The 26,331-nt window shown below is 39.6% G+C and overlaps 1 protein-coding gene and 1 long non-coding RNA gene across 9 annotated transcripts in view; one reads left to right on the forward strand and one right to left on the reverse strand.

The window, feature by feature from the left end:
* Nucleotides 1-641: 641 nt before the first annotated feature.
* Nucleotides 642-6,441, reverse strand: LOC138433913 (uncharacterized). The gene is made up of 2 exons (XR_011254512.1): nucleotides 6,113-6,441; nucleotides 642-1,252 (listed from the first exon to the last, which is right to left on the reverse strand). It is a non-coding gene; the product is annotated as an uncharacterized lncRNA (long non-coding RNA).
* The window catches only part of RBMS1 (RNA binding motif single stranded interacting protein 1), a 217,886-nt gene continuing 197,526 nt past the window's right edge, over nucleotides 5,972-26,331 (forward strand). For 4 of the 8 annotated variants that reach the window (XM_069577334.1, XM_069577341.1, XM_069577336.1 and 1 more), the window contains exon 1: nucleotides 5,972-6,595. In XM_069577334.1, coding sequence (XP_069433435.1) covers nucleotides 6,521-6,595 — 75 coding nt within the window. In that variant the 5' untranslated portion in view covers nucleotides 5,972-6,520. The remainder of the gene's footprint in view (nucleotides 6,596-26,331) is intronic. The other 4 variants (XM_069577335.1, XM_069577338.1, XM_069577347.1 and 1 more) reach the window with 2 other exon arrangements.

Consider the following 26,331-nt stretch of genomic DNA (forward strand, 5'->3'; position numbering starts at 1 on the left):
TCTCTATTCAAGACAAAACTCTATTGTACATTATTACCACTGGTTCCCTTTTATCTACTCTCCTGTTTGTTTTACCCTCTAAGAACTCTAACATGTAGGTCAGTTACACTTTCACCTTGCAAAAGCTATATGACCTTTCTGTCTTAAGTGTTCAGTAAATGTGTTACAGACATCACCTAGTCACCTAGTGTGGAAGCAAATTCTCCAAGCTCTACATGAAGTCCTTCTAACGAATCTAAAACCCATTTCCAATTTACTGATGCTCTAGCACAGGGACTTTTTGTAACAAAATTTCCAATTTTATCCAACAATTATTTCAATACTCTCTGACAGACCGCATTAGAACAAAGGCATTCATCAGCGCCCATTTGTTTGGTTCACTTCTGATTAACTGTTTAAAAAAGAAAAAGTTTACCTTTGGTTATAAGTGAAACCAGATTGGAGAGCTTGGATGGGACACTGCATGCCTCAAAATCTTTAAATTGGGGTTGTTTCTACAAGGACATCACCCACACCTTTCACCTCCTACAAGTTTCTTATGGCTGGCCCAGTCTCATTCATCATGTCTCCTCTAAGTGGTTCTCCCTGACTACTTGAAATTCCTAACCCAACTCCCACAAAGTTACTCTGCTCCCATTAGCTTGTTGGTTTCTTCATAGACTTTATCACGATTTATTATCATTTTATTTCTGTCTGTCTCACTGGGCTGTACACTCCATGCAGGTGAATACCGTATCCCGTGTCCTGCTCATAAAGGACGCTTCTTAAATGTTGGTGAAGGTATAAATACATAACTTCTCTTGAGGAAAATCACTCAATAGCTCATGCTCTCCTAAGGATCATCTTGGCACAAATTTCATAAAGAATAGCTCGTGAGCTCCTGCCCCCCAAATGTAATAAGGATAAAACACATTCAAAAAAATTTTCATAATAAAAAATTATTAAGAGCAAGCTGATGTGGGCTCTTTTTTTTTTTTTTTTTTAAAGAGAACTGGCTGATCCAGGTTTAGGCATGAGCTGTACAGGAACCTAGGACAATCATATGCTAGAAAGCAAAAAAATCTATCAAAGACTATTTGTTGTCATTCACTCTTTCAGTTGTGTCTGATTCTTTGTGACTCCATGGATTGTAGCATGCCAGGCTTTCTTGTTGTTCACTGTCTCCCAGAGTTTGCTCAGATTCATGTGCATTGAGTCAATGATGCCATGCAACCATCTTGTTCTCTGAACCCACGTCAAAGGCTATTGCGATCTGGTAAAAAAAAAAAAAAAAAAAGTAAGCCAGGGTTTTCCATTGGCTGAAAAATGGAACACTTTGAGCATAACAAGAGGAATGATTGTGATGGATTGAAACAAATCAAACATAAAAATCCGTAAGTTCAGAATGTTGTTACTTAAAACTGGTAAGCTTTGGAGTTTCTTACAGCATCAACGTATTATTCTGAAACTTGGTGAATAAAGGGAAATTTATCCTGCTCTTCCTGTGCTAACTGTATTTCAAGTTAACCAAAGAATTGAAGAGAGAAAATTCTTCTCCATAGACTATTTCCAACTAATAAGTACAGAAGGAATGGAAAAACTATAAAACCCACAGTTCTATAACTCCTACTGAAATAATGGATTGAGGTAACGCCCATGAATGACTACTAAAACTGTGGAACTTTTTAATCGAAAAATAAAACTGATAATACCTGAACTTCTGATTGATCTTAATATCACTAAAAGTGAGACAGCCAGACATTATATGTCTCTGTTGATGTGATATACATCACATCACCTATGTGTATTTAGCACCACCTATGAACTGCTCTTTGCTGCCCAAAAAAGTGAACCTGCATGTAATTAAACCTCTGTAAACTTAAATGACACCTGCTACTGCTAAGTCGCTTCAGTCGTGTCCAACTCTGTGCGACCCCATTGACGGCAGCCCACCAGGCTCCCCCGTCCCTGGGATTCTCCAGGTAAGAACACTGGAGTGGGTTGCCATTTCCTTCTCCAATGCATGAAAGTGAAAAGCGAAAGTGAAGTCACTCAGTCATATCCGACTCTTGCGACCCCGTGGACTGCAGCCTACCAGGCTCCTCCGTTCATGGGATTTTCCAGGCTAGAGTACTGGAATGGGGTGCCATTGCCTTCTCCATAAATGACACCATGAGGTTGCAATAAGCCATGTAGGAAATTCTATAGGACAAATGACTCAATTTCTTTAACAAATAAACATTAATTTAGAAAGTGAGTAGGGGTGAACTTTTATATAGTAAAGAGACATATCAACCAAATGTAATGTACAAGCATTGTTTCATTCTGATTTAAGCCAATGAACTTTTTAAAACTGTTTATGAGGTTTCCAAGGACACAACTTAGAGACTGAACAAGGACAAGCAAATGAACTACAAGAAGTGATTTTTTTTTAGATAACTGGAGAAAAATGAGCAGGAACTGAGTAGTAGACAATCTTAACAAAGTGTCTATTATCACCTTTGTTAGAGAGGATCTGATACTGTGTTCTTAAAAGTTCTTATTTGTTAGAGGTAGATACCAAAAGTGTTGCAGGTGAAGTGATACAATGTTTGGGATTTGCAGAAACAATGCAGAAAAATTAAAATGGCTGTGGGTATGTGTGTGAGAGAGAGGGTTTGAGGGAGGCAGAGAGAGAGAAACAAGAATGACAAAATGTTGATAAATGTTGGAGCAGGCTGTTAGGAACAAAGGGATCATTGGTCTATTCTTTCTGTATGTGTTTGGAAAAGATCATAAACAACATTAAATGTTGAATTTTGTTTTTAAAATGATTTAGTATGAAATACAGTATACATACAAAAGTGTCTAGGAATCACTTAAAGAAAAGTGTTGAAATATATTGTTGTATGTCCACAACACAGTGCCAACACGAACGATTGCCATCTCTGCAAGTCCCCTTGTGTCCATCCCTGAACATCACACAGAGAAAACCATTGTTATGAATTTTATATTATAATCCCCTTGTTTGTCTTCATAGTTTTAAAAACACTACTTTTGTACTTATTCTTACACAACATACTATTCATTTATTTTTTCTGTTTTTCAACTTCATACAAATGGAATCATGCTTTATGTTGACTAACCTCGTGCAACACCTTTTTTGAAATGATCTGTGTTGCTGTTTTTAACTGTTTATTCATTTTCACTACTGCAAAGTGTTCCATTGTAGGCATGTACCACAGCCTTTTTTTATCCATTCTACAGGTGGTAGACATTTGACTTATTTTTAGTATATGATGAACATTCCTGTACATTTCTCTTGGTACACAGATAGACAAAGAGATGGACACTCACAAACCAAATTACTGTGTCATCAGATGTATGCAAATAAATTGGGAAATGTCAAAATGTTTTCTAAAGCAGCAGATGTACCAGTTTACATTTCTTCCAGTAAGCAGTGTTCTTGAGATATTCCCCTTTTATACATCTTTACCTACTCTTAATATTTTCAGAATTCTTAATTTTGGCCAATCTGGTGATTGTGAAATGGTATCTTGTTATCTAAATTTGCATTTTCCTTTATTACTTGGCTTACCCCGTGGCTCAGGGATAAAGAATCCACCTACAATGCAGGAGCCGCAGGAGACATGGTTTCTATCCCTGGGTTGGGACGATACCCTGGAGGACATAAGCAACTCATTCCACTATTCTTGCCTGGAGAATCCCATGGACAGAGAAGCCTGGCGGGCTATCGTCCATAGGGTCTTAAACAGTCAGACATGGTTGAAGTGACTTAGCATGCATACATGCATGACTGTCTCTTCAAGTGTTATAGTGACATTTGTGCTTCCTCTTCTATGAAATAGACACATTCATTCTTTTGCTCACATTTTAACATTTCTCTGTTTTAAACTGATTTCAGAAAGTTCTTTATATATCCTGTTAGCCTTTTATAGTTCATATGGATTGCAAATAACTATTATGTGGCTTGCATTTTTACTTTCTTTATAGAATCCTTTGATGAATCAAATTTAATCAATTTTTGAATTTTAATCAATATAGTCAAACTGATCAATTTTGCAGTCTTGGTTACTTTATTAAAGAAATATTCCCTACTTCATTGTGATAAAGATATTTTCTATATTGTCTTCTAACAGCTTTACAGTTTTATTTTTTTACATCTAGGCCTTTAATTCACTTAAACTTCTTTCTTCTCCTTTTGTGAAACAGGACTCCAATTTCATTTTTCCATATGGACAGCCAATTGACCCAAAACCATTTATTGAAAAGCTCATTCTTTCTCCACTGCTCTGCAATGCTAACACAGTCATAAATCAAGTGTCTGCATAATTGTGGGTGTACTGCTGGGCTCTGTAAAACAGACTGAATTTTCATCATCCAGAAGAAACTAGAGCAGTCTAAGTTTGGTCATTTCTTTTATCAACTGATGCCTAGAACCCCTGAAATTGTTCTTAATCTGTCCTCTTCCTTCAGTCACTCTGCTAAACCATTCCTAGTCCTGCTAGGCTCTTAATGCTGGTTAGTTCATGTCCATTCCCTTATCAAATACATTAAAAGGTCCCACATAATAGTATAAAGAACTATTTTTAACCCCTAGCTAGACAATGAACTACCCCACTCTTCAGACTGTTATTAACCGCCACAGGATCCACCATATAGCAGAAGCTCAGTAAATGCTAGTTTCCCTATAGGGTTTCACATGGGTTAACTGTTATTATTTTTTATGAGAGTGTGATTGCCTCCTGGCATATCCAAAATATTCTCATATGAACTTATATTGTTTTTCTCAAAATGTTTAACCTAGAAATTTGTCTAAATCATATAAAGATAATAAAGGCTTTACTTCACCTTTGCATTGTTTTAAAGTATCTTACTAAACCGTTTGAAATGTAATCAGACAAAAATGTAATTGTTTGACAAAATCAAGCATTTCATTTCAGCTTGATTTACCTTTGGGCTATTATGAAAACAGACTCTTGGAAATCCAAAATGACAAAACAGTAATCAAAGTCTATTTACTAACATATTAATTTTTCATTACCCTTTATTAGATGTGCAACAACTTCAACTTGAAGGTGCTTTCTTACTTATCCTATTTGTACATTTTGGTATTATCTCTTGTTGAGCTAGAATGTGAAAAGTCTTCTACAGGCAGCTTCAGGGACCAATTAACTCCATTAAATTATATCCAGTTACGTAGTGAACTGAACCACGGCTGTCTGGGGCTGTCTGGAGCTGTGACAATCAGGAGATGGAGAGAGGCAGAAAAGGAGAGATTGATTTTAATATGTCACCGAAGCACACTGCAACAATATGCCAGCGTGACTTTCAAAATGGCCTTAAAATATTCCAAACTCAGGGAGTTTCCTTGCTCCTGAGTGGGAGTTGACAGACTGTCTGGCAGCATTAGAAACAGGCAGAGAAAAGCTGATGTCTATATTGTGTCCTCTAATAACATTCTGCCTCTTTGCGACATCTCCCCCTTAGAAGGATCCGTATATTTGGTGTGAGTGTGTGTGTGTGTGTGTGTGTGTGTGTACGCGCGCACGCGAAGCCCCCCTCCCCCCGCCCCCGCGCGTTTTGCCTCCTCCAGTGCAGAGGGCAGGGTTTCACCTCTCACATCTGGGAAAACCAAATCGAAGGACACTAACCCTCCCAAGGTCAACTAGAAAATTAGGCCTGGGGAGGGGGGATGGGGGGAACCGAACCCAGGTGTCCCCACTGCAGCTTTGTGGTTGGGCACTAAATCATTTTTCTTCTCTTGTGGGGGAAAAAAAAAAATCATTGGGTGGGGGTGAGAGATTAATCAGATTTCTTCCTCTTTCTTCCCTTTCCTCCCCTCCTCCTAAAGGAGATAAAACTCATGAAATCAAACAAGGTGTCCACTCCGCAGTTCTTAAGCTGGGTCCCTGCAGTCTACCCCCACACTCCACCCCCAACACAAAGCAATCCGGGCTCCCAAGGTTTCGGTCCGTCCTACGCGGAGCCCGGGAGGTGAGGAGTGGTTAAAACTCAGCCCTCACCTCCAGCGGGTCCCGGATCCGCGGCGCCCAAGCCCCGCCCCCGCCGCCCTTCCCCCACGGCCTCGGCACGCCAGCCCCTCTCCCCTCTCCCAATCGGGCGCACCCACCCCAGATGCCGCCTGGCACCGAGCGCTGCCGCCGCTGCCGCCGCCGCCGCAGCACTTTCCACTTGTATTGATCACCTCCCGGCCCCGCTCAGCCTGCTCGCCGGAGCGGAGCGCGGCCAGCGCGCCAGCCCTTGGCAGCCCCGGAGCAGTCGGGCTCCGGGAGGCAACTCCTTGGGAGCGCCCTGTCCAGGGTGCCCTCTGCGCTCTGCAGTGTCTTTCTCTCTGTCTGGGAGGAGAAGGAGGAGGAGGAGGAGGAGAAGGAGGAGGAGGACGTCTGGTCCGGGCTGGGAGGTGGAGCAGCGGCCGCCGCCGCCGCCGCCGCCGCCGGAAAGGGAGAGGCAGGAGAGATCGAGACTTGGAAACCCCAAAGTGCCCGCGACCCTGCACGGCAGGCTCCCTTCCAGCTTCATGGGCAAAGTGTGGAAACAGCAGATGTACCCTCAGTACGCCACCTACTACTACCCCCAGTATCTTCAAGCGAAGGTAAAGGGGCGCCGGGGATGGGGGGCGCCCGGGGCGCGCGCTGCTCGGGCCCGGGAGGGGCGAGCGCCGAGCTCCCGCCGCCCCCGGTGGAGTTGATGGAAGGTTGCTAACTATAGCGCTGGCCTGGGCGCAGCCGGGCGGCGCGCTGGGCGGCTGCTGCCCGCGGAACTGAGTGCGGGGATCGGGTTACAGAAAGCCTCGGGGGGGAAGACTAGACAGGAAAGAGCCGCCGGCCCCTTCCTGGCCCGGGAGGCGGGGAGGGTCGCGGGCCGAGCGGCGCCCCTCGCCGAGCGTTGGCTGCGCGGTCGCGGGTCCCGCCGGCGGCGCAGATCTTCGACCCCTTCTCCTGGGCCTCGCCGGGCGAGCGGCAACTCTCGGCTTCCCTCGGAGTGGCGCCGAACCTCCCGCCCCCCGGGGACGCCCCTCAGTCTCCCGCGCGCGCGATGACTGGGGCTCCAGGGGGGGACGGGACTTTTCCCTCCCCGCCTCCGGCCCTGCGCGCCCGCCCCTCGCCTTGATCTTTGTGCGCTGTGGCACTTTACCTGGTTACTGATTTCTACTTTTACGCTGGTGTTTTGGGTAGGAAAGTGGCCAAAGTTCACTCAGCGTTCATTGATGTCCCTTTTAATCTTCCCTGTAGCTTCTGCAAAAGAGGGACAATGGGCAGATTTCGATGCAGAGAAAGAAGTGACTTCGTATTTAGTTTTGAAAAATGCTACCTTACATGTTTACCTACAGATCGATTTTCAGTGGTGCTTTCTCAGAAGTGGCCTTGGTACACGCTTAAGTAAAACAGCAGATGACATGTAGTCATACAAATTGCGCCTGGCTTTCTAGGGACCCTGGGTACGTTGTTAGTGGGCCTATCTTATTTTTACTATAATAATTTGATGCCTTCTGAACTCATTTAAAAAAATTATTGGGTCCATGAAAAGTGAGGGTTTCGCTGCTTTGGAAGCTTTTTTTCCAGTTTGGGAGGGCGAAAGTTGGATGCAAAAGATTTTGTTAGCTGTTAGCATCTCCTATCTGGACTTCTGGTGCCCTTCCAGATTACAAAAGAATCAAGTGTTGATACAGCCTCTGAACTTTTTCTGGAAGGTTGTTATCATGCCCTGCTTGCTGGCAGAGGGCATTTCAGGCCTGGTGCAGAGAATCTCTGATTCAACTTCGATAAGCCTTTCTTTCTTACAGTGTGTTTGGTCCATGTTATGTACCTACATCAATGACACTCTTCCGCATAGAGACCTGAAATTTCTTAGCCCTGAAGGACCTCATTTTCACCCCCTACCCAATAATCGCCAGAAAGCAGCAAGATGGTAGCAGTAAGGATACCCATTACTCATTTTTGTGTGGTGGCCTCTGTATTTGTTTTCAGGGATTGGAGGGCGGTACCCGTATTTTGGTGAACTACATTGTAAATATAAGTTGTTCAGAGAAATTTTGAGGTGTAATCAATGCACTACCTTTTAGATATCATATATGTTTAATGCATTTGTTTAAATTATGCAGCATTGGGTACCTAAAGGACAGCCTGTTCAACACTTAACTTTATGAATAATAAATAACATATACTCAGGTGAAGAAAAAAAGACCATGTTTCTACAGGCACATTCACCTTAGTAATTTTTATGTACCATTAGTAAGTTAGAAACCAAGTACATAGCATTTAATATAGCTAATGCAATGCCATTTGGCTCTTTTTGCCCCGTAAATAATTGAAGAGAGAGACAAACGGCAAGAGCCTGCTCTAGTAATTAGGGTCAGATCCCAGAAAGCTTTAGGGCCCATTTTCTGAAAGTGTGCTTCCTGCATAAAGCATTTAATATTGATTTGTGTTACAGTAAATGACAGTCTCAAAACATATCTTGCTGTTTCTACTCTGAAATCTGAAATCCTATTACTCTGAATCTCTTTGTTTCCGGAGAAAGACAGACATACTCACTTGACCTATATAACATGGTATTAAAGTTTGATAATTAAATCTAAATTCCCTGTTGTAAAGAATCTTGATTATCTCAAGAAGAGGCATCTCCTAAAATGTAAAGCGACTAGATGCAGATTTTAGGTAAGCATAATTCAGTACACATAGCCGTTTTTTTCTCCCTTATCTAATCCATCTCTTGTAACATGGTATTGTAAATCATTTTTAAAAAATAGAGACCTGATTTGATCTGTAGTTAGTTGAAAAACAAGTGTTACCTATTCTCCCTAAAGAGTTAATAAACTGCTGTAGTATCTGTGGTCTACAGTGATGATCCTTGCCTCTGTGTGTTTGTGTTCTGATCCTCCTGAAATACGCGATAGGTAGCATCACCGTTTAAAGTACAGTGATGTGTTTGCTAGACAGAGTTGTTTTGAAACTTCTGTTTGGAAGCGGTATCGAAAACTGAAGAATGGTGTGGTCGTTTACCAAGTGATATTTGACTTAGACTTGTCATCAAGAGATGGATGTGATTGTTTTGAATCGAGAAAGAATAAATGGGTGGGATTTCTTTTCCTCAAAAGGAATAGATACACCAATGAAAATGGCACTTGAAAATCAGTTTTGTTACCATGCTTTATTTAAAAAGTTATCATGTGTCAAATAATTTTTCTTATGTTAATCATCCAATCAGTCTGTTTTGAAAAATTTATTTAGTAATGTTTCTCTATAGAAACGTATTAGTTACTCCTACATTTCTATTAACAATTAGTAACCAAAAAATTATGGAGCTGTATTACAGCCTGTGACCATATTTGTGTGTGTTATGCTTTGACAGAAAAAGAAAAGTAACGCAGATGCGATAAACATAAAGTAAAATAGAGGATATTATGGAAGGACTAGACATGGGGTGGAAATGAAGGACTCCAAAATTTTTATAATACCTTAGTGCAGAGTAACAGAGATTGCAAGTAACCTGATTTTACACGCTTGTTGAGTTTTTTGTATTTCTCTGTAAGGATGGTCTTATCACAGCAGGAGTCTCTCTATCACTTGACACATCCATTCTAAGATATAGGCTGATGTAGCTTCCTAAGTATAAGCATGTATTGTTTTGAAGGATTTTCTAAATTATTAAGAGACATTGTGTATTATTGAAAATTAAATTTGGTATCTACTTTTCAGATACACAGGAAACATTCTGACAATTTGATATATTTTAATTAAAATTTTGTATGTAGACATTTTCACTTATCATAAAGGAAACCCTTGAATTCTGTTTGTTTCAAAAATACCATGATGTGTATTACTACCAATATGTATATACAAATGTTTATGGGAATTGAAACACTTATTCTAGTTATTTTGGAGAAAGGGAAGCACAAAACGTTCTTTAATGGTTAGTTGATATTTTGTACCATCTACAAGCAACTTGACTCATTTGTGATCTTTATTCATAGATTGCTTTGTGTAAGAGATGACCTACACTAGAAAAATGTTTGTTTCTAAAACAAATGTTTGTTTTAAAACTATTTTTGTGTAAGTGTATGCCAGAGAAGATACCTGAACCTAGCCTAAAAATCTGAAAAATATTGAGCGATATAATTTGGTATTCTATTAATGAAACTACTAGGAAAAAAGCTTTTTCTGAATTGAATTTGTGGGTACATTAATGCTTTGTTGAATTTCTTAATTTTTCCTTAGTTATAACCACATGAATATTGTATCAGTCTGTTTCTTTAGGAATTAGGGGCCATGATTTGATACATGGAACTACTGAGTATATTAAGGTGGATTGGAGGTACAGTGGCATGATGTTAAGACTTGGGGTGCTTTGTGTCCTGAGAAGTAACTGTATTTGGGAAATGAATAAAGTTTGTTTAAATGCATCAATACATTAATACAATATTTTATATGAAGAATACACTTTCTTTTCATAAGTGGCCGAGATATTGTGGCTGTTTGGAAGTAGTGTTGGAAGACTTGGGGTCATGGAAATGCTAAAGTGAAGATGCATTATAATGAAATATTATAGGCTCCTTCCCATTGGATAGCCATTTCGTTTAAATTTCCATAATATCTATTATTTTTTATATGTTGGGAGCCAAATCTTACACTATTAGAATGGATCAGGGAAAAGATAAGTGAAGAAAAGGAGGAAAGTAATCAATTATTTAGTATCAGTATAGCCAGATATACTTTACATATATGGTGATCTTGGCTTCAGATTTAAATTAAAATATGGCAATTCCCATGTAATACACGTTCATGACAAAAAGTTTTAAGCTTTTTGATATATTGATGAGTCTTTGTGCTTTGCTTAATAGTTTCTTGGAACTATTAATTACCCCAGCTTACTTAATGAAGACTGAAATTTTAAGTTCTAGGTCTTTATGCTAGACAGCAGGACCTTTTCCCCTTTCTTTTTACTAAAGAAGGATTTGCTAGAAATGAAAATTCCTTTTTTCCCCTATATCTTCTTAACCAATAAAAATTATGTGAGGAAGATCTAGAATGGAAGTTAAAATGATATGGACATCTAAATATCATTCATTTTTTTTTAAAGATGAGGGATTTCTTATCTAGTTTGTTTTTTATTGGATTCTCAGTTCCCTAAAGTTTATTTTCCCCTAGTATGGTCTCCTTATCCTACGTTGAATCTCTTTTCAAAGGCTATCAGCTGTCCATATTTCTTATTTGATTTGCAGAGCACTAGGTGCTAAGTAAATGCTTGTTACTATTATATTCTGAATAAGTACATGCAAAATTTTCTTAGACCAGAAAAAAATTATAGACCAAAATCTACAAATATAATAACCCAGCCTAATTTTCTAATGAAATCTCAATATAGTTTGATTTGAATTTTAATTTATCTTGTTCCTGTAATGAAAACTTTCATTTTATGAAGATCACTAAGGTGAACTACATATCAATTGGTCCATGCTTAATTTATGAAATCAAAGTGCCTTTTTTTTTACAGTCTTTATTAAAGACTATGGCACCAGAAAGAAAGATCTCATAGTGTTATAGCAAAGAGGGAAATGTTATATGTGATGAATTGGTTACTCAGCATGTATTTGCCTCTTACTACTGGCCCCCACCAACACAATTCAAACTTTTTCTGCTTAATTTTCAAGAAAATCCTTTTTTTTTTTTGGTATATTTCAGATGTGGTAAAAACATTTATTCATTTAATGAATAATAACTAAAATATAAACTAGCCTCAAGTGGTTCAGAATTATAATTATCTGTGTTACTGAGGGGTGTATTGCCCTAAATATGACATTTAGCTACCTAGTTTTTTATCCCATTCATTGGGATATTACAGGAATAAACAGGAACATACTCAGTTGTTCTTAACTGGAGGTGTTTTATTCAATGTAACGTTGCTTAAAGAAATGTTGTAATGATATGTCAGTGATTTAAATGCAGTGCCATAATATTTGGTACACAATTAAGCTGTATATTCAAAATTGAGCATTGGGCTTGGGGATTTTATGTGGAATGAATGTAAATATCCTGATTTCTCTGCTGTATCATTTTAACAAGTGGTAAAACCTGGTGCTTTGGGAGAAGCAGCAGTTGGATGACACAAACATTTACCACCCAGAGTTTGGTCCGATGATACACAGCAAAATGCCTTCTTATACAGTGTGTGTGTCAAACACACATGCAGACTTGAGCACACACACACAGATTTGAGAACAGAAACTAAGTCATTTCCTAATCAGGTAGATCTGTGGGGGAAGGTGTAAAGAGAGAGAATGGTGACAGCCAAGCTAGCAAGCTAAACATGTATCTTACATAATTGAATTCCTTATTTTTGCTTAATGCACCTAGTATCCTTAAAATAGTTATATGAATATTTAACATTTTCAAATAAGCATTGGAAAAAAAGTGTATCAAAGATGGTGAGAAAGAAAAGGGGAGCAAAAATCAACATCTAGACCTCCAAGAGGAGAAACTGTTCAGTCTAAAACTGAACATTCTTGTTCTCCGTATATTGTCTTCTAGCTAATTCTTAAATGCATGCATTTGCCATTGAGGGAGAACAGTCTTCTGGATGATATATGTGAAAACCTAGATTCTATAAAAGAGGTTAGATACTAATATGAACAATTAACTTGCTTGTAAATCTGATACTGTGGCTTTCCTAGTGGCTCAGATGGTAAAGAATCTGCCTACAATGTGGGAGACTCGGGTTCAATCCCTGGGTTGCGAAGATTATCTGGAGAAGGGAATGACTACCCACTTCTGTATGCTTGCCTGGAGAATCCCATGGGCAGAGGAACTTGGGTGGACTACAGTCCATGAGGTTGCAGAAAGTCGGACATAACTGATCGACTAACACTTTCACTGTAAACACACAAAATCAACGTCTGGTGGATGATTGCCTGCAATGACTCTGTTCTGGAATTAGGCTAAATTTTAAGCTGGTGCTTGTGGGAAATTGCTGAGGCTCTTGAAGGGCTATAATACTAACGAAGTGATTGTATTTCCTTAGTCACCCTACAGCACCATTGTCTGCTTTGGGTATTGGGAAGGGTAAGGGGGTGTCATATCTGGTCCCTGCTGTCCAGCTGCCAGCAAAGACAGAATAGACACATTTTAAGACATAAGCAAAGAATGTTTTCAAAATAGTTCACCCGGGAAGACAGCATACCAACCAAGGGTCTGAATGAGAGGAAGGCTCTCTGATCCACATGTGGGATTAAAAACTGTCATGTGTATTGTGAGAAAAGGTAAAGTGCTAATAAAAATTACAACGAACCTGGGGGTTTTATAGAGAAATGGGCTTTAGATTAATGAATGAAAATTTCTTAAACTGATAATCACCCTTGTTTTATATATTTTCTGCTCTGTAATCCTCTTATGACTACTTAGAATTTTAAAGAATATCACTTTTTCATACTTTATCTTAACTCCTTCTCCTCAAAGTTTCATGTTCAATTACCTTATTTTACATTATTATATTTCCAGTTTTATGCTTACAAATGTGCTATTAAGCCCACCTATTAGGGTTGTGACAGGCTGGAAATATAATCCTTGAATGATGACATAATTGTGATATGGAACTTTTACTTTTATTCTTTTACTTTTATCATTTGAAGTGATGTTTATTTCTTCTAATTTGTTAGTGTTGTTTGGAGTTGTTAGGTGTCACTGTGTACCTGCAATCTACATGGTGATAATGTGTTTAATATGAGTTGACATTTCTTCAGAAAATAACAGATTTAAAAAAAAATTATTCCTGATCTTTTAGGATTATAGCTTTTTATTCTCTTTATTTGGTCATTTTCTAGCTTTAATTTTTTTAAAATGAGCTCTGCAGTGGGTCTGAGTCCTTCAGGAGGCGTATTATCCTCTGGCCTCAGTGTGGGACACTGAGCCCACCCTCCCGACTACCCTTTGAACAACACGTGCTATTGGGCTGCTGGGTCAAGGAAAAAAAAAAGATGGTTTCAGGAAGAGTTTTTGTGCAACAAAAGAAGATGATTTCATAGATATCATGAATAATTTTTACCAATCTTGAAGAAAAAAATACATCATCTTCCCAGCTCTCCCAAGTGGGTAGATCCACTTTATATGATATTGATTTTGTGTTTTATAAGTTGAAAACTACGAATTGGAATGGACAGAGTTCGATGGATACATCATGGAATTCTGTACTTTTTCTGAACTTGAGTTTTTTGGGCGGGAAATCAAAATTGCCAAAAAAGAATTTTAGATCATAAACCTACATTTCTGTTGTACTTAAGCTCCTCAAATGCCAATATACTATTCCCCCTATTTAACACTTTTTTAAATGGTGATTTTGAGAGTTGTAATTGAGAGAATATTTGGGCTGAAAAACCTCTAAACCCTTCTTCGTATGTGGGATAACAGTGAAATATTTTCACAGTTTGAAATAAAGTCTCATAAAATATTTGGCTACAAGAAGTACATCATGTCAGAAATTTGTAATACCACCAACTTTACCTTTGTCTTTTCAACAGTAATTTAGATTCATTACCAAACAGGCTTTTGACAAATGCAGACATTTATAGAAAGGAAAATTTGCCACTTTTTATTTTCAGGTGTTTAACTGAAATACTCCCAAAGTCCCCTCTGCCACCTACAGAGCACAACTTTGATTAATTTCATTATTTAAAAAATGAAAGCCTTAAGAAAGAAAGTTCCTAGTCTCAATCAGTTCTTGGGTTTTATTCTACATGATTATTTGCATACTTTTATTAACAACAACAGCAACACACAAAAAGAACTGGCTAGAAGAGAAACTTCTCTAACAGAAATTCTATTGCTAGGCAAATGATATTTTTTAGAACGCTGTGTGATTTTTCTGTGATTGGGTATAGCTTATCTTAAAAATGAATTTTGTTTACAACAAGTTTTGTTCCCCAAAGTTCACATATCACTTACTTAGTACTTGAAATTCATCTAGTATATTTCATGTGTAAATTGTTACCTTTCATTAAAGGGTTCCCAGCCAACCAATATGGGCCTGTGAAAGTAACCCACTTTAGAATTCACATATAGTTGTTACGTATTGGTCCTACCACATGTGCTTCCCAGGTGGTGCTAGTGGTAAAGAACCCACCTGCCAAGGTTCCCTGGGAAGGACATGGCAACTCACTCCAGTATTCTTTCCTGGAGAATCCCATGGACCGAGAGCCTGGCAGAATGCAATCCATAGCGTTGCACAGAGTCTGACACAACTGAAGCAACTTTAGCATGTACTCATGCATGGAACCAAATCATCATAAGGAATAATGTTTCTTGGAGGAGGAGGGTAAGTATTCAGAGTTGGAACTCCAGTACCCTTCTTTGCTCCTTTTAGTGGGGAGTGAGAAGTTTTTCTTAATTCACCTGAGGGGCAGTGGGAAGACTGAAGCTCCCCGCAGTCCCTCAACAGGGCTTTTGAGCTTACCGGACTGGGAACTGGGTTTTAAGAAGAGGAGGGAGGTGTGGCTTGTGAAGTCACAAGGGGCAGGGATTTGTGAAAGTGGGACTTGTGGGCACTGGAGCTTCTCAGTGGTTTAAGCCTTAGGGGCCCTGCTCACTCCTCACTCCTAAGACTAGCTCCCCACATACTTGTTTTCTTTTCCTGTGCTTGCCTCACAGATAATCTCTTGTTCTCCTTCCTCCTCCTCCTGCTGCTGCTGCTGCTGCTAAGTCGCTTCAGTCGTGTCCGACTCTGTGTGACCCCATCCCCCATCCCTGGGATTCTCCAGGCAAGAACACTGGAGTGGGTTGCCATTTCCCTCTCCAATGCGTGAAAATGAAAAGGGAAAGTGAAGTCGCTCAGTTGTGTCTGACTCTTCGCAACCCCATGGACTGCAGCCTACCAGGCTCCTCCATCCATGGGATTTTCCAGGCAAGAGTACTGGAGTGGGGTGCCATTGCCTTCTCCACTCCTGCCTCCTAGCCCAACCTCAATTTTATAAAGCAGTCCAAGGCTAGATTCTAAGAAGTAGGGTTTTGTATCCCTAGCTCATCACTGGCTAGATTACTACAGCCTTGCCAACTTCTCTCCTCTTCTGTAGCACTCACTGAATCAGGCAAACAGCTCTTGAGGCTGGTAACAAGAAGGAAACCAAAACACAAATAAATCATCGTCCACTGCCATCACTTCTATTTCCACCAAGTCCTGGTCCAACAGTGCTTCATAACTCTTCAGTTCAGGTCAGTTGCTCAGTTGTGTTCGACTCTTTGCAACCCCATATACTGTAGCACACCAGGCTTTCCTGTCCATCACCAACTCCCAGAGCTTACTCACACTCATGTCCATTGAGTCGATGATGCCATCCAACCATCTCATCCTCTGTCATCCCCTTCTCCTCCTGCCTTCAATCTTTCCCAGCATCAGGGTCTTTTCAAATGAGTCAGTTTTTCACATCAGGTGGCCAAAGTATTGGAGTTTCAGCTTCAGCATCAGTCCTTCCAAGGAATATTCAGGACTGATTTCCTTTAGGATGGACTGGTTGGGTCTCCTTGCAGTCCAAGGGACTCTCAAGAGTCTTCTCCAACATCACAGGTCAAAAGCACCAATTATTTGGTGCTCAGCTTTCTTTATAGTCCAACTCTCACATCCATACGTGACTACTGGGAAAACTGTAGCTTTGATTAGATGGACCAAACTTTGAGCATCTGACGATGGCACAGTCCCATTAACCTCAGATTTTTACTGAGACTCAACCTACGGGGCACTGGTTAAGAATCCTACCTTGAAAAGAGGACAAAAATGGAACCAGTCTGTGCTTAAGAAGACAACTCGGACCATGGATCCTTTGGTACTTGTTTGTGGTTTGTGGCTTGACTCTGGGATGAAGAGCTCGACATGGTCCAAGAGCCTGCAAAGGAGGGATGAAGTCCATGGGTTTGGGTGATCTCCCAAGTGTGCTTCTTCTCTCTCATCTCCTTTTCCCACACTCCCTCCTGCCTTTTCTCCTCCATTTCTACTTTTACCTTTTCTTCCTGCACAGTGACAGTAGTCTCACTCTGCACTGACTTCTGAGCAGCCAGAGGTTTGTGTGCTCCTGGTGGATCTGCCAGGGTGATGGGTGCTTCCTAGCTACTCCCCCTGCATCTGCCCAAATAAGGGACCAAGTGGGTCTGACTTAATTTGGGTTAAAAAAAAAAAATCTTTGCTTTAGAGACTATGATTAAGAATTTGCTAACTTCAGTTCCCTCTTTGAATCAGATTTTCTTTCTGATTCCTTATCCAATTTTATAGGGAAAATTTTAATAAAATTGTATTTGGTGGTGACTTGATGGTAAAGAATTCTGCCAAGCAGGGTTCAATCCCTGGGTTGGGAAAATCCCCTGGAGAAGGGAATGGCAACTCACTCAAGTATTCTTGCCTGGGAAAGCTCATGAGCAGAGGAACCTGGTGAACTACAGTTCAGTTCAGTTCAGTCGCTCACTCATGTTCGACTCTTTGTGACCCCATGAATCGCAGCAAGCCAGGCCTCCCTGTCCATCACCAACTCCCGGAGTTCACTCAGACTCACGTCCATCGAGTCAGTGATGCCATCCAGCCATCTCATCCTCGGTCATCCCCTTCTCCTCCTGCCCCCAATCCCTCCCAGCATCAGAGTCTTTTCCAATGAGTCAACTCTTCCCATGAGGTGGCCAAAGTACTGGAGTTTCAGCTTTAGCATCATTCCTTCCAAAGAAATCCCAGGGCTGATCTCCTTCAGAATGGACTGGTTGGATTTCCTTGCAGTCCAAGGGACTCTCAAGAGTCTTCTCCAACACCACAGTTCAAAAGCATCAATTCTTCGTTGCTCAGCCTTCTTCACAGTCCAACTCTCACATCCATACATGACCACTGGAAAAACCATAGCCTTGACTAGATGGACCTTTGTTGGCAAAGTAATGTCTCTGCTTTTCAATATGCTATCTAGGTTGGTCATAACTTTTCTTTCAAGGAGTAAGCGTCTTTTAATTTCATGGCTGCAGTCACCATCTGCAGTTTGGAGCCCCCCAAAATAAAGTCTGACACTGTTTCCACTGTTTCCCCATCTATTTCCCATGAAGTGATGAGACCAGATACTATGATCTTTGTTTTCTGAATGTTGAGCTTTAAGCCAACTTTTTCACTCTCCACTTTCACTTTCATGAAGAGGCTTTTTAGTTCCTCTTCACTTTCTGCCATAAGGGTGGTGTCATCTGCATATCTGAGGTTATTGATATTTCTCCCGGCAATCTTGATTCCAGCTTGTGTTTCTTCCAGTCCAGCGTTTCTCATGATGTACTCTGCATAGAAGTTAAATAAGCTACAGTTCATGCGGTCACAGAGAGTCAAACTCGACTTACTGGCTAAATAACAACAAGTGTTATAGAAGCACAGACATGATGTAAGACTTTGAGCAAAAGATAACATAATTAGCATAATAAAACGTGTTTTGATGCCAAGTGTGTACTCCAAAGAAGACTGGAACTTAAATATGACATAGTGAAATGGTAAGCTGCATACATTTTTTTGTTCACCCATAGTAAAGTTTAAAATCGTATATAACCATTTTTTTCAGTTTCTTGAATATTTCACTAAATTGTTATTTATCTAAAAATAATCACGAAAGTATTTTTTTAATTGGCATAAATGTGTGTTTCTTACTTGGTAATAGTTCCTCAGATTTTAATTTTAATAGCAGAAATATTAAATGTTGACTTCGACTGCTTATTTTTTAAAAGAACAGATTATATCTTAGCATACAAATAGGATTTCAAGTGACAGAGAGTGATATCTGGTGTTCTTTTCTACCCCTCTGTCTCTGTCACCAAATTCAAATTCATGTCTCAGCAATTCGGGATATTCTTCAGTGAATACCCTTTGAGCCTTCAAAATTTGATTTGACTGTGTGTTCTGAAGATAGCTCTTTCAGATAAGCACATGGTGATCGTCATCCGTGTGTCTGGGCCCTAATGAACATCTGCTTTCTAGGGCGCCACAGGAGCACCTTTCTTTGTTTCCTTTTCCTTTGCCTTTTTGATTTGAATCTAGTTAAACCCTGCAAATGGGGTTGTTTTTCAATATGCAAATACTCCTATTTCCCTTTTTGGAAAAGAGAAAAAAAAAAGCGCCAGATATTTTAAACATGAACGCTTTGGGAGTTTAAAGAGAGTCTGCAGGAAGCGCACGCACAACTCTAGTTCTTCTCTTGACCACTCAGACATGGACAAAAATCATCTAGCGAAGATCATAGAGTTGGAGCTGCCTGGTGGGCAATTTAATTAAATTCAGCAAACACTGAGCAGGCATTGTATTAGACCCTGGAAGGTGCAAATATGTAAATAAGGCATGATTCCTGCCATCATGGAGCACAATGAGATCATTTTATTTACTTTCCTGTTTATTTAAAATTTTTATTTGAGGTAGAACACACACACAAAAAAAAATATAGCACACATATTTTAAATATAATATGCTCATATAACAGATACCCAGGTCATTGTCTGACATTTCCAGCACCCACAAAGCACCTTCATGCCCTTCTCAGTGTGTCCTCCCCAAAGGTGTCTGCTAGCCTTACTTCTAGCCTTGTAGATTGGTTTTTGCCTGTTCTTGTATGTCATAAAAATGAATTCCTGGTGGCTCAGATGGTGAAGAATCCGCCTGCAATGTGGGAGACCTGGGTTTGATTCCTGGTTTGGGATGATCCCCTGGAGGGAGACATGGCAACCCACTCCAGTATTCCTGCCTGGAGAATCCCCATGGACAGAGGAGCCTGGTGGGCTACAGTACGTGGGGCCGCAAAGAGTCAGACACGACTGAGCGACTAAGCGCATTCTTGTATGTCATACAAATGAAATCCTACAGGATACAAAGGGATGTATCCTTTTGTGTCTGGTCTCTTTAGCTCATCATTACTTTGATTTCATTCATTCATGCGGTTAAGGGTAACCATCGATTCTTTTTTTTAATGCTGTGTAGTATTCTATCACCGAATATATCACAGCTTTTATCTGTTCTACTATTAATGAGCGTTTGGATTATTTCACTGTGGAGCTATTATGAGTAAAATTGCTGTAATTATTCTTGTTTATACCATTTGGTCAGCATACCCATTTACTCACAAGAGAGGAACTGGTAGGTCATAGAATGTATGTGTGTTCACCTAAAGTGGTCGATGCTAACCATTTTCTGTTCCTATTGGCAAAGTGTGAGAAAGCTAATTATTCTACATGTCACTAACACTTGGTATTGCTAGTCTTTTCAATTTTAGCCCTTCTGGTTGGTGGTATCTCAGTATGGTTTTCATTTGCTTTTCTGTGATGATTAATGATGTTGAGCACGTTTTCATGTCTTTATCGGTCAGTTGGATATCCTCTTTTGTGAAGTGTCTTTCAAGTATTTTGCTCACTTCTTAAACATAACAGCTTTATAAGTCACATAACATAAAACTCAACCTTTTTCCTCACTTTTTTATATTGGATTGTCCTTTTTATTAGTTGTAGGTTTTTTAATAAAGTCTGGATACAAATCATTCGTCAGATATATATCTGACGAATGATTTGTGTATACACACACACACACACACACGTATGTGTGTGTGAAAGTTTCTGCTCCCAATTTTCAGTTTTCTCTTTCACTATCTGATTACTATCTTTTAATAAATAGAAGTTTTTAATTTTAAGTTCCATTTATGATTTATGATCATTGCTTTTTGTGTCTGTTTAAGAAATCTTTGCTTACTTTAAGGTCATGAAGATATATGCCTATATTTTCTTCCAGGAGCTGTATTTTATCTTTCACATTAGGTCTGCACTCTATTTCTAATTAATGTTTGTGTATGTGGATGAGGTCAAGATTCATTTTCCCCTGATACGTGTGTGTTAGTCGCTCAGTCATGTCTGATTCTTTGTGATCCCATGACTGTAGCTGACCAGGTTTCTTTGTCCATGGAATTCTCCAGACAAGAATACTGGAGTGGGTAGTCATTTCCTTCACCAGGGGATCTTCCCAACCTAGGGATCGAACTCAGGTCTCCTGCATTGCTGGCAGATTCTTTACCAGCTGAGCCACAAGGGAAGCCCCCGCATATGAATATCTTATTGATCCAGCAGCATTTGTTGAAAAGACATTTGCATTTTCTCCTTTGAATTTTAGCGCCATTTTGGTTATATATCAGAGGACCACATTTATGTGTTTCTTTTTCTGGACTCTTTGTTTGGCTTCATATGTATTCCTGTGTCAGTACTACATGGTCTTAATTGCCAAAGCAATATATTATTGGTATGTTCCTCAAGGTGGACCTAAGTATTCTAGATCTTCTACCTTTTAAAGTAAATTTTAGAAATTATTTTTATTAAAAAAAGAAATCTGATAGAATATTGGACTGACGTTAAGACTATACATCTGTATTGGAAGAACTGATAGTTTCCTAACTGTAAGGATATCTCTTCTCATTTATTTATGAACTTACCACTTTTAAGTAATTGATAATAAAACAATGGAAAATTACTGTTTTAGATGCTTATTTCTTAAATATAGTCAATGATTCCTTCAAAATCTGTAGTAGGAGAGTTGGCATAGATCCTAAGAAAATAATTCTTTTCAAGGGGGAGAGAGAATATTCATTATCAGATAAAAATTAATTTTGAAAAGTAGTTTATAACTGAAGTTTTTCCCTTAAAAACATATGGGACGTTCTTTTTGGTTTCTCTTGAATGCATCCCAAAGTACTGCTGTTTCTCCTTTATATTCTTTAGTTTCCTTTCTAGGCTTCGTTTATTTAATGACATGTCATCCAGTCACCTTGTCTTATATAAGCATGATTATCATTTGAAAATTAGTTGTGTTTGGAGAATTTTTTGACATCCCCTGTGATTTTATTTTTTTAGTATTACCTGGATATTGTGAAAACAAAGGCTGGGAATAGCTGTGCTTAGATACTAACTTCTGAGCAATAGGATATGCTGCTCTATGGCCCTTTGCCCCTTCGAACTCTTTCTTAGATGTTCTGAAAATCTCATATGTATTTTTTTCATGCTTTATATTTAAGGATTTTAAGCTTTGATTACTGCCAGCTTCAGCAAGCCAAAAACAACTACATAGAACTTTCAGAGCTTATTAGTTCTGGCTAGGTTAGCTTGGGTTGAGTAGGAGGTTGAATAGAAGACTTCTGAAGTCCCTTTCAACTCTAAATTTTATGATTCTGGGAATTTATAACATCCAAGAATCACACAGTCTTAGAACTGGAAGGAACTTTAAGATGATCTGGTCCAAGCCACTCACTTTACCAGTGAGGAAATCTACCCAAAGTGAAGAGACAGGAGTAGAGTTCCAGAGCTGGGGGAAGTGGGGGAGAGGGATGGGGGGGTGGGAGTGGCAGGAAGGCCAGACCTCACATGACTGGTCCGTGCTGTGACCTGAAGGAGGGAAGGAAGGAAGAAGGCAGGCCACACACAGCCTTAGCAATTAATTATTCCAGGAAACCTATCAGAGGTTTGGACCGGGCTGTGGATGGGGCTGGTGTCACCAGCTGGTTTCAGGTTGGAAACTAGTAGTGGTCACCTGTCAGAGGTCACCCTATCAGGTGGGGCCGGCCAGACTTATGCACTGCCTTCCCCAAGCACGGCCGCTTCTGCTGGTTTGCCAGAACATTGTCCAAATCTGATTCTGCTTTGTCGTCCTGTTTCTAACCATAAAGATGCTCTGGGTGCCGCTCCCATAGCTGGGCCCTGCTTATCCTCCATGGCTCCTGGCCTCTTCACAGCCTTGTCCCCCTTCTGGATTCTTCCTTTACCGCATTCCTACAGTCATGGGTTTGGGGCCAAAACCCTCTCGCTTTTTTAGCACTCCTGAAGCTTTCCCATAGTAGCAGGATACACTCCAGACGACTTGATTCTTACTAAACTTTCTCTGTCCTGCCATCACTACCTGCTGTAACCTGTTTGGTCACCAAAACAACAACAGCACAGCCCAGGGAGGCTCCGCTTAAGCACCCCCTGTGTTTGTTGAAGCCAAACGCCCTCATTCACCACTCCGATGGGAACCACTTTCTTCTTAATGCCGAGCACTCCACTTTAGGCTTTAGTATTTCTTTTCTTTTTTTTTTTTTCATGAGTTGTTTGAACATAGTTGACAGCCTTCTGCATTTATACAGGGTCAGGTTTCAGGAGCTCCATTTTAGTCAATTATGTGGAAAACCTCGGAGAAAGAAAACACGCAGTAGGAGGCATCCACCAGCCTGTGTGCTCCTTGGACACAGCATTGCCCTCATGCTGTTTGGATCATATATTCATTTAAATACATTAGCTGAAAAGATCATGCCTGGCTATACACCTCACTTTAGGGAGATCAAATACCAGAGAAATTGGGATATATTAAGAAAAAAAAGAGACTGATTTTCCCCCAGTTTATAAAATGTTCGCCAGTGAAAATGCCTCCTAAGTTCATTTACATATTTCTAAGTATTGGACAGAAAGTATAATTTAAAGTTGAGCCATCAGGAGAAAGGGTGTGTATTAAAAAGAGTAATTCGATATTACGAAAAACAGTTTGTGAAATAATTGCTTAGGTCAGTTGGAAAGGATGAGTTTTTCTGTCATATTAGATTTCCAGCTGACTTCTGAGGAATGCATGACTGAGCAAAGGTATGGCTGTAGTAGCTTTTTGTGTTTGTTTTGTTTTGTTCTCACTGTGTCAGTGCTGATTGGTTTAAAGCTTTTGGTTTTCTTCCTCCAAGAGTGTGTAATCATGACGGGTGAACTCTGGAAGCCATGGCATGCACAGAAGGAAATGACCGAAAGGCCGGTGGGTGATTTAAAATCATCATGTTAGGGCCTCTACATTGTCTGTAAGGAAAACAAGCTGTGTGTGGACCATTATTTGTTGATAAGCATCACCATCAAGGAAGTTTCCAGGAGGTGGGGGTGTTTAAAGATTGAGGAGAGATGTGCCTTTTAAAAACATCTCAGGGTGCTATTTACAGAGCAGTTGACTTCTTGGGCCAGAAAGTTCTCTCAGGTGGGTTGAGTGAATCAAGTTAAAAAATATGTAGCAAAAAAAAAAAAAAAATGTTGTTCTAATGTATTTGGCTAATAATAATAGTGCGTGTGTGGGCCTCCCTGGTGGCTCAGTGGTAAAGAACCCGCCTGCCAATGTAGGAGATGTAGGTTCAATCCCTGATTCAGAAATATCCCCTGGAAAGAATGGCAACCCACTCCAAGTATTCTTGCCTGGGAAATCCCATGGACAGAGGAACCGGGTGGGCTACAAGTCTATGGGGTTGCCAAAGAGTGGAACATGACTTAAGGACTAAACAACAACAGATGGGTATGTGTAAATTGCTGAGTCTCTCCCAAAACAAAGCAGTAACTTCATATTTTACTTTCCTTCACTTATTTAATCATTGCAAGAAAGATAGGCCTGCTTGACATTTTAGAAATCTTGTGCATTATTTAAGTTAAAAACATATGTATTCCATCAGAGTAACTTAGAGGAAAGTTAGGGTTCCAATAAGTACAGGAATAATTATTATCCTTAGAAAGATGGAATTTCTTTTCTGATCCAAGTTTACTTCCTAACTAAATGTTTCTGATTTTAGTACCTTTCATTTAACTTTTCCAAAATGTAACGAAGCTTTAGAGCAAAGATTACTCACATTTTAAAGAATGTACAGGCATATTAAGGCAGATATATCCAGTCTTGCGTTGGTTATATGCTCATTGTTGGGTAGCTGATAAAATCTCATGTTTGGGATGTTTAAAATATAGGGACATAAGAGTTTACTAATCTTATCTTTCCTCATTCCTTATTACATGTTAACTTTTACTGAGTGGAATTTAGTGAAAATTATATAAGGTGAAAATAATATATAGTAAATTAACATTATAATATAATACAGTTTACATGTTAGGAGAAAATATGGAAAAAGTCAGAGTTTATCAGGAAAGAAAAAGCATAGTCTGAAATTATTTAAACTGCATTTAACAGTTTAATGTAGCATTTTGCTAACAGTAATTTGTATGTGATCACCTTTATAAGAATGTGTTAATACGTTAAGAATCAGGAAATATGTCTTGTTCTTTTTTGTGCCTATTGCAATGTTTTGCACATAGTGAGTAGTTAAATAAATGCATATTAAATTGAATCCATGTCTTTTGTTTTCTAATATGATAAAGAGAAGTATGAAACACAGCCAGAATTCTTTAGGGATGAAATGCTCTTGTTTAAAATACATGATTAGGATAAAAGGGGGCTTTTAGTCTAAATTACCCACATAATTTTCCCAGTCTGTTGCTTTACCATTAGACTCCTTGTTCATGCCTAGAAGGCCATCACTACTATTAAGCTAGTTTGTCACTGTCATATAAGCAGTTCATGAAGTACAGAAACAAAATATTCAAGTTGAATATAACAAATACAATGTATGTAGAAATGAGAGGCCCATTAAAATGAAAATTTTACTTGTAACTTTTGAATAACGTATGAATGAGGCATTATTATTGAAAAGCAATTAAACGTTTTAAAAGGGCTACCTTTCTAAGAACTGTATTTCCTAGGATTAGCTGGAGGTCTCTAGGGCCTAGGACTGTGTCTGGACAGATTTGTGATTATAGTTGTCAGGGTTTTGACAGGAAACATATGGCATACTTAAAGTTGGTATTTAAGGGATGTTTAATAAACAAGGCTATTTACCAATGTGTTGGCAGGACTTAGGGAAACAAAAAAGGGATAATGACATGTTCCAAGGCTAGCAAAAGATGAGTATTTTTACTCCACAGGGTCTGAAGGACTAGAGGAGGGAGCAGTTCCCAGAAGGGTACCCTGCAAAGAGGACTGCCTGAGAGGAGCAGTGACCTTTGGCTGAGGACCAAGGCCCACCCGGGTTAGGCAGACATGTCTCACTTTCCTCCCACTTTCACATCTCCCGTGAGTCTCTCCAGTTGGAATCCATAAGAAGCCAGAGGCAGGAGAATCCCTCCGATGCAAGGCATTATGGGTCCACATCTAGGGTGCAGAGTAGGATGGAGAAGGTGGCAAGGCAGCCTGAAGAACGGGGAGCAGTAAATATTCGTCAAATAAATAAATGGCTGCTTACTACTTTTCTTAATGAATAGTTTTTTTTTCTTTCAGTTAGCAGCGCTACTTATTGCCTTCTTAAAAAAATCTTTGTTTTTTCTTGAATGAGATGAGCCATATTTAGTAGAGTGCCTACTATGTACAAAACATTTTGCCAGGCCTGTTGCTATCAACAGCATATAACTTTCTAAGAAAACTCACTACTAGTGGAGTTGTACCTTGCTTCACACAATAATTAAATCCTTTGAAATGACATTATAAAGTAATCAAAAGCACCTCATT

This window comes from Ovis canadensis, chromosome 2 (assembly GCF_042477335.2).
Source record: "Ovis canadensis isolate MfBH-ARS-UI-01 breed Bighorn chromosome 2, ARS-UI_OviCan_v2, whole genome shotgun sequence".
Lineage (NCBI taxonomy): Eukaryota > Metazoa > Chordata > Mammalia > Artiodactyla > Bovidae > Ovis > Ovis canadensis.